The sequence below is a fragment of the Schistocerca cancellata genome, chromosome 4 (assembly GCF_023864275.1).
Source record: "Schistocerca cancellata isolate TAMUIC-IGC-003103 chromosome 4, iqSchCanc2.1, whole genome shotgun sequence".
Lineage (NCBI taxonomy): Eukaryota > Metazoa > Arthropoda > Insecta > Orthoptera > Acrididae > Schistocerca > Schistocerca cancellata.
Window position 1 is genome coordinate 869,743,328 of NC_064629.1, and position 16,511 is coordinate 869,759,838.

Consider the following 16,511-nt stretch of genomic DNA (forward strand, 5'->3'; position numbering starts at 1 on the left):
ACGTCGATCAGACTGGTAGGTCCTTCAAGTTGAGGTACGAGGAATACAGGGAGACTTTTCGGCTCAATAGATTCGAAAATTCGGCCCCAGCCACACACATGTATGAAACTAGCCACCTTTGTTGAGAACTGAAGAAGACCTAACAATTTTGCACATACTGGATAAGGGTAGGAAACTGAATCTGCTGAAACAGTGAAAGATTACCATACATCACGGAAAAATTTTTTTCAATGAACAGATCATAGAAGAAGCAAATAACTTTTTAAAAATTTTTGTTCATCTGTTATGACATCCAGTGCTACTTTAATCACAGTTATAATGTCGACATTCAGTACGTGACGCGATTCTAACACCGGGTAATCTCTGTGATGGTGCGAATTATTTTCGATCGTTTGTAAAAGAGTCTTTGATTACACACGCAGGATGAACAGTCGCACTACATATGTGTTTATATTTGGGTGTGTTTTTCCTGAAGGGATGTGGACAATGTACGAGAACAGCTGTTGACTTGACACTTACTACGTTTAGAGACTGCATACTTCAGTTGATTTTATTTTACCGACTAGGCCAATGATTTAGAAGCACATTTCAAAAAGACGGAGTCACAAATGAAGTAACTACGAATTTCCAACATTTTTACTTTTATCGCTTTGATAAGGTTCTTGTTTTGTAATTCTGATGATAAGGGCCATTCGAAATAGTGCTTTGCATTATTAAAGCTTGTGACACGTCAATTGGTTATTAATTTCGATCGGATGCTGCATCTGTACTGCACACGCGGCGTCGCCAGAACCAGGCGAGCGCGGCTTTAAAGCATGCGGCAGCACACGAAGGTGGCATGGCTGGGCAGGACGGCGAGGCTATGTGCCCACATGTGCTCCTCTCGGACTGAAACGCTCCAAACATGACGTCAATTTTGCCCAGAGTCGTGCACAAAGGATAGAGTTATATTGTTCGCGGTTGCACACGTGCAGCGAAAACTGCCAACTAGCTCCGCAGATGACGAAGAGATTGATGAAATGTATGATGAGATAAAAGAAACTAATCAGATAGTGAAGGGAGACGAAAATTTAATAGTCATGGGTGACTGGAATTCGATAGTAGGAAAAGGAAGAGAAGGAAACGTAGTAGGTGAATATGGAATGGGGATAAGGAACAAAAGAGGAAGCCGCCTGGTAGAACTTTGCACAGAGCATAACTTGATCATAACACTTGATTCAATAATCATGAAACAAGGTTGTATACATGGAAGAAGCCTTGAGATACTGACAGGTTTCAGATAGATTATATAATGGTAAGACAGAGATTTAGGAACCAGATTTTAAACTGTAAGACATTTCCAGGGGCAGATGTGGACTTTGACCACAATCTATTGGTTATGAGCTGTAGATTAAATCTGAAGAAACTGCAGAAATGTTGGAATTTAAGGAGATGGGTCCTGGATAAACTGACAGAACCAGAGGTTGTAGAGAGTTTCAGGGAGCGCATTAGGGAACGACTGGCAAGAATGGGGGAAAGAAATACAGTAGTAGAAGAATCAGTAGCTTTGAGAGATGTAATAGTGAAGGCAGCAGAAGATCAAGTAGGTAAAAAGACGAGGGCTACTAGAAATCCTTCGGAAACAGAAGAGATATTAAATTTAATTGATGAAAGGAGAAAATACAAAAATGCAATAAATGAAGCAGACAAAAAGGAATACAAACTTCTCAAAAATCAGATCGATACGAAGTGCATAATGGCTAAGAAGGGATGGCTAGAGGACAAATGTAAGGATGTACATCACTAGGGGTAAGATAGATACTGCCTACAGAAAAATTAAAGAGAACTTTGAAGAAAAGAGAACCACTTGCATGAATATCAAGAGCTAAGATGGAAACCCAGTTCAAAGGAAAGAAGAGAAACCAGAAGGGTGGAAGAAGTATATGGAGGGTCTATACAAGGGCGATGTACTTGAGGACAATATTATGGAAATAGAAGAGGATGTAGATAAAGATCAAATGGGAGATATGATACTGCGTGAAGAGTTTGACAGCGCACTGAAAGACCTAAGTCGAAACAAGGCTCCGGGAGTAGACAACATTCCATTAGAACTACTGATAGCCTTGGGAGAGCCATCCCTGACAAAACTCTACCATCTGGCGAGCAAGATGTATGAGAGAGGCGAAATACCCTCAGACTTCAAGAAGAATATAATAATTCCAATCCTAAAGAAAGCAGGTGTTGACAGATGTGATAATTAGCGAACTATCAGTTTGATAAGCCACGGCTGCAAAATACTAACACGAATTCTTTACAGACGAATGGGAAAACTGGTATAAGCCGACCTCGGGGAAGATCAGTTCGGATTCAGTAGAAATGTTGGAACACGTGAGGCAATACTGGCCCTAAGACTTATCTTAGAAAATAGATTAAGGAAACGCAAACCTACGTTTCTATCATTTGTAGACTTAGAGAAAGCTTTTGAAAATGTTGACTGGAATACTCTCTTTCAAATTCTGAAGATGGTAGGGGTAAAATACAGGGAGCGAAAGGCTATTTACAATTTGTACAGAAACCAGATGGCAGTTACAAGAGTCGAGGGGCATGAAAGGGAAGAAGTGGTTGGGAAGTTAGTGAGAGAGGGTTGTAGCCTATCTCCGATGTTATTCAATCTGTATATTGAGCGAGCCGTAAAGGAAACAAAAGAAATATTCGGAGTGGGAATAAAAATCCATGGAGAAGAAATAAAAACTATGAGGTTTGTCGATGACATTGTAATTCTGTCAGAGAGACCAAACGAACTAGAAGAGCAGCTGAACGGAATGGACAGTGTCTTGAAAGAAGGATATAAGATGAACAATAACAAAAGCATAACGAGAATAATGGAATGCAGTCGAATATAATCGGGTGATGCTGAGGGAATTAGATTAGAAAATGAGATGCTTAAAGTAGTAAATGAGTTTTGCTGTTTGTGGAGCAAAATAACTGATGATGGTCGGAGTAGAGAGGATATAAAATGTAGACTGACAATGGCAAGGAAAGCGTTTCTGAAGAAGATAAATTTGTTAACATCGAGTATAGATTTAAGTGCCAGGAAGTCGTTTCTGAAAGTATTTGTATGGAGTGTAGCCATGTATGGAAGTGAAACATGGACGATAAATAATTTAGACAAGAAGAGAATAGAAGCTTTCGAAATGTGGTCTACAGAAGAATGCTGAAGATTAGATGGGTAGATCACATAACTAATGAGGAAGTATTGCATAGAACTGGGGAGAAGAGAAATTTGTAGCACAACTTGACTAGAAGAAGGGAGCGGTTGGTAGGACATATTCTGAGACATCAACAGATCACCAATTTAGTATTTGAGGGCAGCGTGGAGGGCAAAAATCGTAGAGGGAGACCAAGAGATGAATACACTAAACAGATTCAGAAGGATGTAGGTTGCAGTAGGTACTGGGAGATGAAAAAACCTGCACAGGATAGAGTAGCATGGAGAGCTGCATCAAACCAGTCTCCGGACTGAAGACCACAACAACAAAATATGAAGTACATGGCAGTCATCCCAGTCCAGACTACCCAGTACTTTTTGGGCACATCTGAGCTATTTTCTCATGCCAAAAACTAGTTTCTTCCTTATCATTTGTTTTACTTGCCACATCGCGCACGTGGAACACTACTTTCTGCAATGGCAGCGTGCATAACCTTGCCCTCCACTTACAGAATCAGCAGGAGCTGCTTCTCTCACTATAATATCTTGCGACGTAATCTCATGAGCGGAAACAGACTTTCCTTTACAAATTACGAATTGATTGCGGGTATAAAGGTGCTTCACAGAACCTTTTTTGTTAACTGCTTTACAGAAGTCGGAGCCTTCTAACCCAAAAATAACCGCTAACACATAACGAGCATCTGTAAGCCTAAAGTTGACATCAGGATCTTGTATTCGTATGGTATCAGCAATTTGAGCAGGTGCCTTTTCCGGTGCCTAAAGTAGAAGATCCTCTTTCGCGGCAGCTCTTTCTATAGAAATAAACTAGTTCCGTTCACACAACGCTTGGTATGGAGACGTGGTGGATTGCAGCTGCTTTTCAATATTTTCCTTTGGAATATGGTTTTCTTCATTGCCACTGTTCACATTTTCTTCAAATGTATTAACAGTTTCTTCGGATTGTTCGATTTCAATATCTGCGATTTGCTCGCCAGGCAAAGATGATGATGCTGTGCCTCTCTTCGGTTTAACGGCAAACATGGCTTCATAAGAACTTCTGCGTATTCCTTCGTGGTGCATAGTGTTCTTGGCAAACTGGACAAAGGGAAAACTATCTGACCATGTATTTGTGTTGATTCGTTCATCCATGCAGTTAGCATGTTCTGTATATCCTGAATGGCCCGTTCAACTGAATCATGTGTTTGACTATGACGAGACTTTCCATGAACTACCTTAACATCTTTCCACATAGCGCATAATTTGAATACGGCTTGATTACAGAATTCCCTACCATTACCTGATTCTAACACATGTGGAGCACCAAACGTTAACAATATTTTGAGGAGGTGATACTCTACTTCTTCGGCTGTGTCAGTTTTCAAAGGTCGTAGCAGAACAAACTTATTTAAAGGATCTTTCCATCAACATCAACTTATATTCGCCATCCTTGTGTGACTGCTGGTCTATCAAATCGACTTGTCATCTTGAGTTTAACTCAGAACTGACCATTGGTTGCAGAATAATACTTTTTTAGTTGCACTTTGTTTCATTTGACATTGTTTACATAAATTTAAATACAGCATTATAGTTTCATACGTAATTTTTTTTTATGAACTTGCTATTCTTGAAGCATAACTTCATGGCATGTCCTGGTGTGAGTTTCAGATAGTATACTGAACATTTAATCATTGTATATATACTGTATACGTATTGTACATTCATCTCTCCTGGTTTTAATGGTACAATTAATTTCTCTCCGTCATTAATTTTTAAAAAGGCAAGACGTCAAAATGTGCTGCATTCAGTTTTAACAGAAATCACTTCATAAAGAATTTTAGGCTACTTTTCTTGAGAAAAATTACAAAAATTGTCTTCTCGTTTACTCGTATTTAATGCAACTATATGTATCTTTGAACATTTTAGCTCCAGCATTCATTCAAAATAAATTATTGTCGGAGATGAAAAAATTAAACTTGAGAAAACGTTGCACGCGCCAGTAAACCTTGCATAAGAGTGACAAACAACAGCGTTCCGTAGTATAAAAAACATATGCCATATGACATCAGTCGCGGCAGAACAAAGGCTCTGGTGACATACTGTCATCTCTCTTTCGACATCGGCTTTTCGTTCCGACCTCCACCACAGCATGTCTGTACTTGTTGCTTGTCGAGACACAAAGGTGCTACTCAGAAAGTGTCCGTATATAACCAATTATTCCGCCTTTCACCTACGTACTTAGTACGTGTTGACATTCACCAAAGAACTTCGACATACTTGAACTTCGGCCTTCACGGTAAATATTTCACATATAAAGTTTCGTTATGACATGCAGCAGAAATTAACTAAGTGCCATAACAGTTTACTTTCTGACGGTAAATGAGACTGTAGAACCACAGTCACATTATCAAGTTTATTATTGGTATTGTTTTCTTTTCTTGTTTAGAATGTACTGTTTCTTGCAACAGTTTGTTTACATGTGCTGTTAATTCAATTTTTTCCTATTTTAACGCAGGTGACAACTTGTTTTAATAATACAATAAGATTTAAAAAGGTAACAAAAATATTTCTATTCAAAATGCACCATTGGTGTTTGCTGAATGTCATCATTTGTCGGTGTAAGTGAGAAGTAAGGATATGTAGTACATAATTCGGACATACGCCAAGCGACTATGTGAATCTCGATGTTCTCCACAAGCGACTATGTGTACCTTGACATTCTCCAATTTCGTTCTTTCACGGTGACAGATATATTTGTTAGGAAAATGATTCATCTACAAATAACCACTAATCTCAAAATCCGTAAGTCGCTTAAAATTTACACCGCTAAGTATACCTTCTACACTTAGAATTTATATTTAGTCTCGGTATTTTTCTGTTTAATAAAATTTCGTTTCATGAAAGAGTAACAGATTCTGTATTGAGCAATGAGTTTAAAACTTTACGCAGGTGCCAGAAACTTGTTTAGTATGTCTGATGACGTAGAATTATTCTATTACCGTAACAAAACCGACAACTGGAAGTACAGGAAGTTTGCCGGTTCTGGAACGGTTGTTGATATCAGCTCACCTTGAGGGATCGCTCGTCTGAGGATTTGTTTTTGGTCTCGAAAGTAGTTTAACAGCATTTAGAAATGAATCTCATCCACTACATAAACAGTGAGGTCAATACGGGTAATATTTTTAAAATGCCATTTAATGTTTTATGTACCCATAAAGGTTTTCACCAATTCTGTTTTTAACTGCTGATCGGCATGATATACAAATACCTGCAGTTTGACGGTCCAGCATCTTTTATTGTTCGAATTTTCCGGATCAGAATGTGCCTTTAAAACTGGCGCCATAAAACATTAAGTGCGCTGGTGAGCTTTTCTCCAAATTATTCCTTCTTTCAATGCGAATGGCTCACTTGCTTTAATGCTCTCCTCCGAATATGCCTGAAAACACCAATTCAGTCTGAGAGCGAAGCGATTATCGAACGAGTCAGTTAAATTGAACAACTGTGTCCCTTTTATTGTATAACAAATGAAAGTAGCTTTCTTGCGTTCTTTCTGGTTAACTACCGTATCTCCATTTTTTTCTGAATCTAATGACATTTTAAGTGCAATTAAGATTTTACCCATTTGATTAACATTTCGAATTAATTCTCATGTTTGAAGAAAGACAAATTGCTATCCACTGTGTTACGAAAATAGATTTTTTGTCACTTAGCGCAATAACATTTGTTTACAACGTGTGTATGATGCATGAGTCTTAAAATGACTGACCTTATGAATGTTCTGTCCTCTGTTCTTATGAAATAAACATTCGTGTTCTTTGAAAGAGCAGGTGGAATTATAGGTCCGATAGTAATCTTAAGACCAGCTGGCTTTGCTACTGTCTCTATACCTCCTGTAATTCATGTTCCAAGCGCGGCGGCGTAGTGTTAAGATGCTGTAATTGCACCTGGGAGGAGAGCGGTTCAAATCCTCATCTGGCCATCCAGATTCAGGTTTTCCATAGTTTCCCTAAATTGATCAAAGCAGTTGCTGGGCTGACTCTATCCACAGCCAATTTAAACAACTCAGGTAAAGAACCTTACACATTTTTTGGCAATACTGCAGTGTTGGCAATACATTTTATATTTGAGTATGGCACCAATCAGGGGACGAAGTTAGTGGGAACACTGTGTTTGGCTGAAAAACTTTTCCCAGCAGCGCCATCGCGCAATTTTTAAATTTATCGCACACCACCGTCGTTAATTTTTTAAATTTCCCACCCACCAACATCTTATTTTTTTTAAAAAGTTCCCATCATCCATGATCTTTAACATTTAAATTTTCCACATCCGGCGTCTTGATGACGTCACTGCCCTTGGCATGTAGGCAAGCCCCTGACACTGCGTCTAGACATACCAATGGCCAAAGGTCAAAATAGTATGGAATGCCTATTGCCTTTATGCTCTCACGTTATTCCATTTCGTGTGCAAGATTTGCAGTTACCCGTCAGCTAAATATGTATCTTCTAGGTCACACTTTTACTGCTATTATTCTATTAGTGATTCAAGAGCCTCTACCACTGTTTTCTGATTCCAGTGTTTCTGTAATTTGCCTGATATCGTTATTAGCTTCTTAGTTATGAAAGTTTTCTCAGAAGGTGAAACGAGATGGAACTAACAGAAAACTGCCTCCTATTTCTGAAAATGAATGTTGCTGCACACATCACAGTTAAAACTGTCATTAATACCATATTTGCCAAGTATTGTGCCCAATGAGTGATATGAGGGTCCCCCTGCGTCTTTCATTTCTGTATAAGACAATCCCATTTCCAAATCTTTCCATTCAATATTAGAAGTTTCCTGAACCTATGGACGTGTAAGAGACTCTAATGATGAATTTTTCTTGTAAATTTCACTGTTGTCATATCTTTTCTGTCTAAACATTATACCTGCCATACATTAAATTTCTTCAACTTCTTAGATGAAAATATAACGAGATTTATTTCCTAGAAAACAGTTCTGCACATCTTGGACACATTCCATTGTTCTCATGTGGTCATTCGCCTTCCATGAAGTCACTAACGGCAGAAATACCGGTTTCATTACTGTAATCACTGCTGCCCTATTATTCTGAACAGCTTTTAGATTCAGTATTTTTCCTTTTATTTTGGGCTACTTATCGACATTTAATAGAACTTCCATGTCCGTCCATTGAGTTAACTAAAGAATATTATCCTTGATACACCATATTGCTTTATGGGTCTACAAATAAACGTATTGTCTCTCCTAATGTTAGATGGTGCGTGTTGTAATCATTCCTTTGAACCTGTATTTCGTTTATTATTATTCTTCTGATGGACAGCAATCATTATTGCTGTAGGAATCCCCGAAAAGACAGAATAATTATGGCATATATGTTTACTGTGGTATTCAGTTATCCCAGAATGCACTTTCTCCGATGACAATTATTCGTCGTATAAGTGTCTACTGTGAACCCGAACTGCAGTAATGATAATATCATAGTAGTTTCCTACATTATCCGTATTTCAGTAACAGGTGCGCTCACTCTTTACGTAAGCGTTTTCACAATTTTGTCATATATATAATGAAATATCTCAAAGGTGGACATAGAGAGAGCTCTTTAGCTGCTTCTGCTTCTTTCCTCCCGGTTGTGAGGTTGTGGGAACATGGAAAGCCTGCTCCTCTGACGTGTCCTAATGAACGTTACGTTATTCTGTAGGTCACCATTTACTTGGAAGAAAGGGATTGGATCTCCTTTTGCTAATATTTTCTAAGTTTCTCGATATACGTTTATTTCTAATTATAAATATCGACCCCGGCGTTTCTCCAAGAACTGAGGGAAACCTTCCCAAAGCCTTAGCGACAGCCATGTCCTTCTTCTAATATCAGATTCGTTGCAATCTAGTATTCTAATTATATCTCTACTTTTCTTTTTCTTCTGTGGGGTACTGTATATATTTACATTGTTTTCTGGACGTCAAGTGTGATTTTCAGTTGTTTCATATTTAATACATTCATTAATTACAGACGCAGGTTTTGGCTATTTGTATGCAGGTAATCTCAACAGTATGGTGGTTTCGTTTAGCACTTCTGTGGTGTCTTCTTCTATTTACTTCCACTTTAGCGGGTAGTTCAGTCAGCCGTTATTTATGGTGATCATTTTGGTTTCACTATACACAGGGCTTCAAAATTCGGTATGTATGACATCTGTGCAATGTTTAGTTCTTGTGCAATAATTAATTGAAAGTGTTCCCAGACTTTATGTACACCCTGTATATATTGCGCTGATTCGTCCTGGGATGTAGGATTCTCCTCTCTGTGGACGTTATTTCCAAGGCTTTTGTTTTACTTCCAATACACAGTGTCACTGTATACTTACGAATGGAAGGAATGAACGTCTTATTCGTGTGCGTAAGTGTGTCATTACTGGCTTATGGTTGAAATGAGGGAAGGTTAAGGTTTAACGCCTTATCGATGACTAAGTCTTTATAGACACAGCAATAGCTAGAAGTTGGGTTGGGGAAGGATGAAGAAGGAAGTGAGGTGTGCCCATTCAGAGGAAAAATCCCCATTTTAGCCTCAAACAATTTAAGGAAATCTTGGGAAACTAAGTTGGGAAGACCATAGCGGGTTTTGAACCGTCTCCCGCCTGAATACGAGCGCAGTGTCATAACACTGAGCCATCACATCTGATGGGCCCCTTGTGGAGGTAAGTACTATATAACTTTCCCCAACGGTTAGCAGCAGTGTACAGTGTACAGCGAAAGGGTATCATGCTAAGAGCACCGTTTGAGTTTGCACTTTCCCCATTTAATCTTACATCTTGTAAGGCATCAGTGATGAGGTGGCAGTGTCTCCAGAAGGGGTACATACACTGAGGTGACAAAACACATGGGATACGTGCTAATATCGTGTCGGACTTCCTTTTGACCGACGTAGTGTAGCAGCGTGACGTGGAATGGGCTCAACAAGTCGTTCGATGTCCCCTGCAGAAATACTCAGCCGTGCTGGCTCTATAGCCGTCCATAATTGCGAAAGTGTTACGGGTGCATAATTTTGTGCACCAGCCCACCACTTGTTTACGTCCCATAAATATACGATGGGATTCATGTTGGGTGATCTCGGTAGGGAAACAATTTGCTCGAATTGTCCAAAATGGCGAACAAACGTCACCCAGTGACGTGACACATTGTCACCCATAAAAAATTCGTTGTTGTTTGGGAGCATGAAGTCAACGATAAAAAAATGGTCTCCAAAAAGCCGAACATCAGCATTTCCAGTAAATGATAGGTTCAGTTGGGCCAGAGGATCCAGTCCATTCCATGTAAACACAGCCCACACCATTATGGAGCCACCACCAGCTTGCACAGTACCTTGTTGACAACTAGGGTCCATGGCTTCGTGAGAACTGTGTCGCTCTCTAATCCCACCATCATCTCTTATCGACTGAAATTGTGACCCACTTGACCAGGCCACGGCTTTCCAATCGTCGACGGTCTAACTGGTATGGTCATGAGCCTAGAAGAGGCACTGCAGGCAATGTCTGCTGTTAGCAAATGCACTTGCGTCTGCCGTCTGCTGTTGTAGCCCATTATCGCCTATTTTCACCGCACTGATACCTTCGCCGTACGTTCCACATTGATTTCTGTGGTTATTTCGCGCTGCGTTGCTTGTCTGTTATCACTGACAATCCTACGCAATCGATGCTGCTCTTGGTCGTTAAGTGAAGGCCGTCGGCCCCTGCGTTGTCTGTGCTGGGAGGTAATGCCTGAAATTTGGTGTTCTTGGTACACTCATGACACTGTGGATTCCCGAATATTGAATCCCCTAACAATTTTCGAAATGGAATGTTCCATGTGTCTTGTTCCAACTACCATTCCGAGTTCAGAGTAGGTTAATTCCTTTCATGCGTCTACAATCACTCCGGAAACCTTGTCTCATGACTCACCTGAGCAGAAATGACAGCTCCACCAATGCACTGCCCTTTTATACCATGTGTACGCGATACTACCACAATATTTATATGTGGATGTCGCTATCCCATGACTTTCTCACCCCTGTGTAATGTGTCATGAGTAAAATATTTTGTAGAAAGATGAGGGTGTGATGTGATTGTAATACTGTGTTTTTTTTGTGCGCAGTGTCGGACTTCACGCAGCAGCTGTCTCAGGTGTACGAGCAACACGCTGAGGAGTTACAGTTACTCGTTTCCAGCTTTCGCAAGCGCAACGCCGAGCTACGCAAAGAAAGGTAAACCATCGCACTTCATATCTGATCTTCTGACAATGTTAGCATCCTAATCCTATTTCATTTTTTTAAGGGCTCGACATAAATAATGAAGTTAGGTAGGAATGCAGTCCGTCACCATCGCCAATTAGCTTCTATACAGATGACTTAAGGACATCGAAACACGCAAATAGTGCTTTGGGAATCCAGTCAGGGAGGCAACATCATGTGAACACCTTACTGTATACTGAGACGATAAAATAATTAATCAAGAAATTGAACACATAGTTCACAAGGCAGTATACACGTTACATCTCTTGAGCCCTGTGTATAATTCGTAAATGTGAATTACTAAAGCTAAGGTTACCTGTCCGTGTAACTTAACGTGTAACGCGGTGGCTTGCGAGACGGGAAAGTAATCAAAACCCGGCTCGAATACCGCGCGGTAGATTCATGACAGTGGGCTGGTACACCAGCCAGTTTCAATGCGGTGTCTATCCGGTTTCTCAAGCTCATTTAGGCAAAATCTGTGCTGGTCCCAAATTTTCGCCTCAGAGAATACGATACAAACACAGTTCAAACACGATACACACAGAAGAAAGTTTACACAATTCACAGACACATGGCGCACACGTCACCCTCTCTTAGCTTAACTTGGCGAGTGTGGCGCCAGGCATGCCATCCGGTCATAAAATTAAATAAAATTAAAGAATTGCCAAATTCTGAAGAAAGCGAGCCACAGACTGGCCGAGATACATGATAGGGAAAAGAAAGGAAGATATGCAAAAATCTGCATAATAGAATTAAAATCGGTAATTTCTACATGGAAGGACAGTTACGTGTTGAATCTACGTGTAATATATAGAGATGCACGGAACCAATATGAATGGAGGGACTATTTTCTGCGAACGTTCAAGACCAGGATCCAAAAGAAACCTTAGCGTTAAAAAGCTTCGCAGAAAATATCAGTGTGGAGACCGAGGACGAGATGAAAAAAGAATATCTTAGCCTAAACTCGGAAAGCTAGAAGCAGAAGAAGAACCTGAGTTACAAAAAACTTGTTCTGTAGTTGTAAGTTACCTTGCACAAATTTCTATCAAGGCCAGAAGAAATGTTGTAGTCGTTTTAGCCAGCCCGTATCCACCTGTGTGTGACTGCTGCAGCCACGCTTAGTGGTTGCTATGTCTGAACCTGAAAACTTTCCTGTAACTGTGTTTGATCATAGCAATAGTTCATCCGTTGTGCCTCCACATGGTGATAGTGACACACAAAGGTATTATAAATTTGTAAGCCTTCTAATAATCGAGAAGTCGAAACTTTTGCGTTTTGAGTGTGGTGTCAGCAGTGATGTAGCATTGTAAGCGTTTGATTGTATACAGGGTGTTACTAAAACGTACGGCCAAACTTTCAGGAAACATTCCTCACACACAAAGAAAGAAAATATGTTATGTCGACTTGTGTCCGGAAACGCTTACTTTCCATGTTAGAGTTCATTTTATTACTTCTCTTCAAATCACATTAATCATGGAATGGAAACACACAGCATCAGAACGTACCAGCGTGACTTCAAACACTTTGTTACAGGAAATGTTCAAAATGTCCTCCGTTAGCGAGGATACATGCATCCACCCTCCTTCGCATGGAATCCCTGATGCGCTGATGCAGCCCTGGAGAATGGCGTACTGTATCACAGCCGTCCACAATACGAGCACGAAGAGTCTCTACATTTGGTACCGGGGTTGCGTAGACAAGAGCTTTCAAATGCCCCCATAAATGAAAGTCAAGAGGGTTGAGGTCAGGAGAGCGTGGAGGCCATGGAATTGGTCCGCCTCTACCAATCCATCGGTCACCGAATCTGTTGTTGAGAAGCGTACGAACACTTCGACTGAAATGTGTAGGAGCTCCATCGTGCATGAACCACATGTTGTGTCGTACTTGTAAAGGCACATGTTGTAGCAGCACAGGTAGAGTATCCCGTATGAAATCATGATAACGTGCTCCATTGAGCGTAGGTGGAAGATCATGGGGCCCAATCAAGACATCACCAACAATGCCTGCCCAAACGTTCACAGAAAATCTGTGTTGATGACGTGGTTGCACAACTGCGTGCGGATTCTCGTCAGCCCACGCATGTTGATTGTGAAAATTTACAATTTGATCACGTTGGAATGAAGCGTCATCCGTAAAGAGAACATTTGCACTGAAATGAGGATTGACACATTGTTGGATGAACCATTAGCAGAAGTGTACCCGTGGAGGCCAATCAGCTGCTGATAATGCCTGCACACGCTGTAGATGGTACGGAAACAACTGGTTCTCCCGTAGCACTCTCCATACAGTGACGTGGTCAACGTTACCTTGTACAGCAGCAACTTCTCTGACGCTGACATTAGGGTTATCGTCAACTGCACGAAGAATTGCCTCGTCCATTGCAAGTGTCCTCTTCGTTCTAGGTCTTCCCCAGTTGCGAGTCATAGGCTGGAATGTTCCGTGCTCCTAAGACGCCGATCAATTCCTTCGAAGGTCTTCCTGTCGGGACACCTTCGTTCTGGAAATCTGTCTCGATACAAACGAACCGCGCCACGGCTATTGCCCCGTGCTAATCCATAAATCAAATGGGCATCTGCCAACTCCGCATTTGTAAACATTGCACTGACTGCAAAACCACGTTCGTGATGAACACTAACCTGTTGATGCTACGTACTTATGTGCTTGATGCTAGTACTGTAGAGCAACATGTCAATACAAGCATCGAAGTCAACATTACCTTCCTTCAATTGGGCCAACTGGCGGTGAATCGAGGAAGTACAGTACATACTGACGAAACTAAAATGAGCTCTAGCATGGAAATTAAGCGTTTCCGGACACATGACCACATAACATCTTTTCTTTATTTGTGTGTAAGGAATGTTTCCTGAAAGTTTGGCCGCACCTTTTTGTAATACCCTGTATACACCAAGTTATAATTAATATAACCCTTTTCTCCCAGAACCAGGCAAATTGCTCTATCCTCAACATAGGTGCCTTCTTCAGTTGCCAATAGAGCGTCTGATGCAGTGTACACCCCTTGCAGGTCGTTCTGGGATAACAGTGGTGTCCGGTATTACCAAATGAACAATGTTAAAAGACTTCTGTCCTAGCCTTCACCCTATCGACTAGATACTTGTGTTTCAGTGGAGGTGTTTTGCAAAATATGGGTGTTTGATGCAGCAGTGTCTATAATGAAAGTGATTTTCTCAGCTTTATTGACGATTGTTATTGCAGGTAGATTGCATCGGAATGTTTTATGCGTTATTATGTTGCGGTTTCAGTATTACTGAAGTTTTCTTTTTCTACAGCAGTGAAAGGATCGTTTCTGTAATATGGGAGAAGTGTTGTACTAACTGATACTTGTGTTCCACCTTCTGGTGAATTACTTTGGCGACTTCATCATTTTTATCAAATATTCTGTGGGTGCCAGAGCTTTACATCCACTGTAATGTGTGATATCGCTTTCTTCTCATCCCCGTACTTCCTGCTGCTATCATTTATACCTAGCGCTTCTCTCGGAAATGCTTCCGATTATTCCTTGTTGTAGTGGTTCAAATGGTTCAAATGGCTCTGAACACTATGGGACTTAATATCTGAGGTCATTAGTCCCCCAGAACTTAGAACTACTTAAACCTAACTCACCTAAGGACATTACACAATCCATGCCCGAGGCAGGATTCGAACCTGCGACCGTAGCGGTCGCGCAGTTCCAGACTGAAGCGCCTAGAACCGCTTGGCCACCACGGCCGGCTCTTGTCATAGTGAACATGTCTTCTATTGCTGTCAGAAACCCCACATTTTGTGTGCGTCAAGTAACTGCTATATCAAATTAACAGAATCTTCCGTCGGTTCTTGGTGGAACATCATTATAATAATAAATGAAAACCACCAGTTTGCTTTTGTTCTACAATATTGTAGAACAAAAGCAAACTGGTACTTTTCATTTATTATTAATTGCTATATACCTGCAAATCGACATGATCCACGCTGAGTTCGTTTACAAGTTTCCTGCGCAGTTCCTTTCTAATGCGTCCAGTAATATACTGACTAAATGTCGCTGCTACATTTTCAGATCTGATGATGACTGTACAGCCGAAACCGGTAACCAGTTTCAATAAAGTATTACGAGACCAAGACTGTGGATTTTGTAATGTAATGTGTTGCAGCGGTCACCGGCCTCCTCAAGAGGTAAAAACAACCTCATTTCCGGCATCGGACAGTTTCTCTGTGTCACATGATTAAAACTTACGAACATTTTGGACATACTGTGTGTGTCCTTTACGGTGTGCTGATGTTCTGAAGTCATCTACTTGATAGCTTCGCCAACGCGCGGGGTTGCGAATTTCTAACTTTTAATCAGATAACTCGACATGGAGGAAAAATTCTGCAGGACGCTATCTGGGAGAGTGCAGCTGCAACATGGAAAATGCTCGTGACTTACTCTGCCCACGTTTGTAGGCGTAATGCGTTAAACTTATAATTTGATAACCTTGCATCAACTCCAAGAAACTTGCGCGGAATGTTATTTGGGAGAGTGGCACAATAGTGTAGCGGCCGCGAGTAACTGAGGATATCCGTCGTTGTCTGCGTAACTCTTTACTCAACCTTTAAGGCTGTTCCACGGAAGCACGGCGTGTAGGCGCGGGATGAGAGCTGACAGACCATAGCTCTCCTCACGGAGACTAGCTCTTCCTGAGCAAAGCACCGTTCTGTCGCACGTTTACATCTCACACGAAAACGAAATCACACATCATGTTTTGTGACGCTTTATCAAAATAAATTGTTCGAATCCCTTGACGTACGCCGGAGAACACTTACAATCCATCACCTTTTTTTTAACTAGGCCTCAGTGCCTCGATTATATTCCAATATACCTTGTGAAAAACGTCTGAGATATTGAATGAACATAACCAACGAAACTATTTCACAAACCTTAGCAGTTATCTGCTCTTTCAGTGTGACAATGGAAATAGTTGGCACTGCAATAAAATTCCCCAAAACCATTATTCTATCTTCACTATAGTCCATATCTGAAAGACGACAGTCTTGTTTGTGTGCATCCCCATGTGTTTCC

At 40.8% G+C, this 16,511-nt stretch overlaps 1 protein-coding gene across 1 annotated transcript in view; it reads left to right on the plus strand.

Annotated features, from left to right (window-relative positions):
• LOC126184482 (uncharacterized) overlaps window positions 1-16,511 on the plus strand; it is a 1,022,231-nt gene that overhangs the window by 41,936 nt on the left and 963,784 nt on the right. The window contains exon 2 of the mRNA XM_049926873.1: window positions 11,323-11,431. Within this exon, the coding sequence (XP_049782830.1) occupies window positions 11,323-11,431 (109 nt within the window). The remainder of the gene's footprint in view (window positions 1-11,322; window positions 11,432-16,511) is intronic.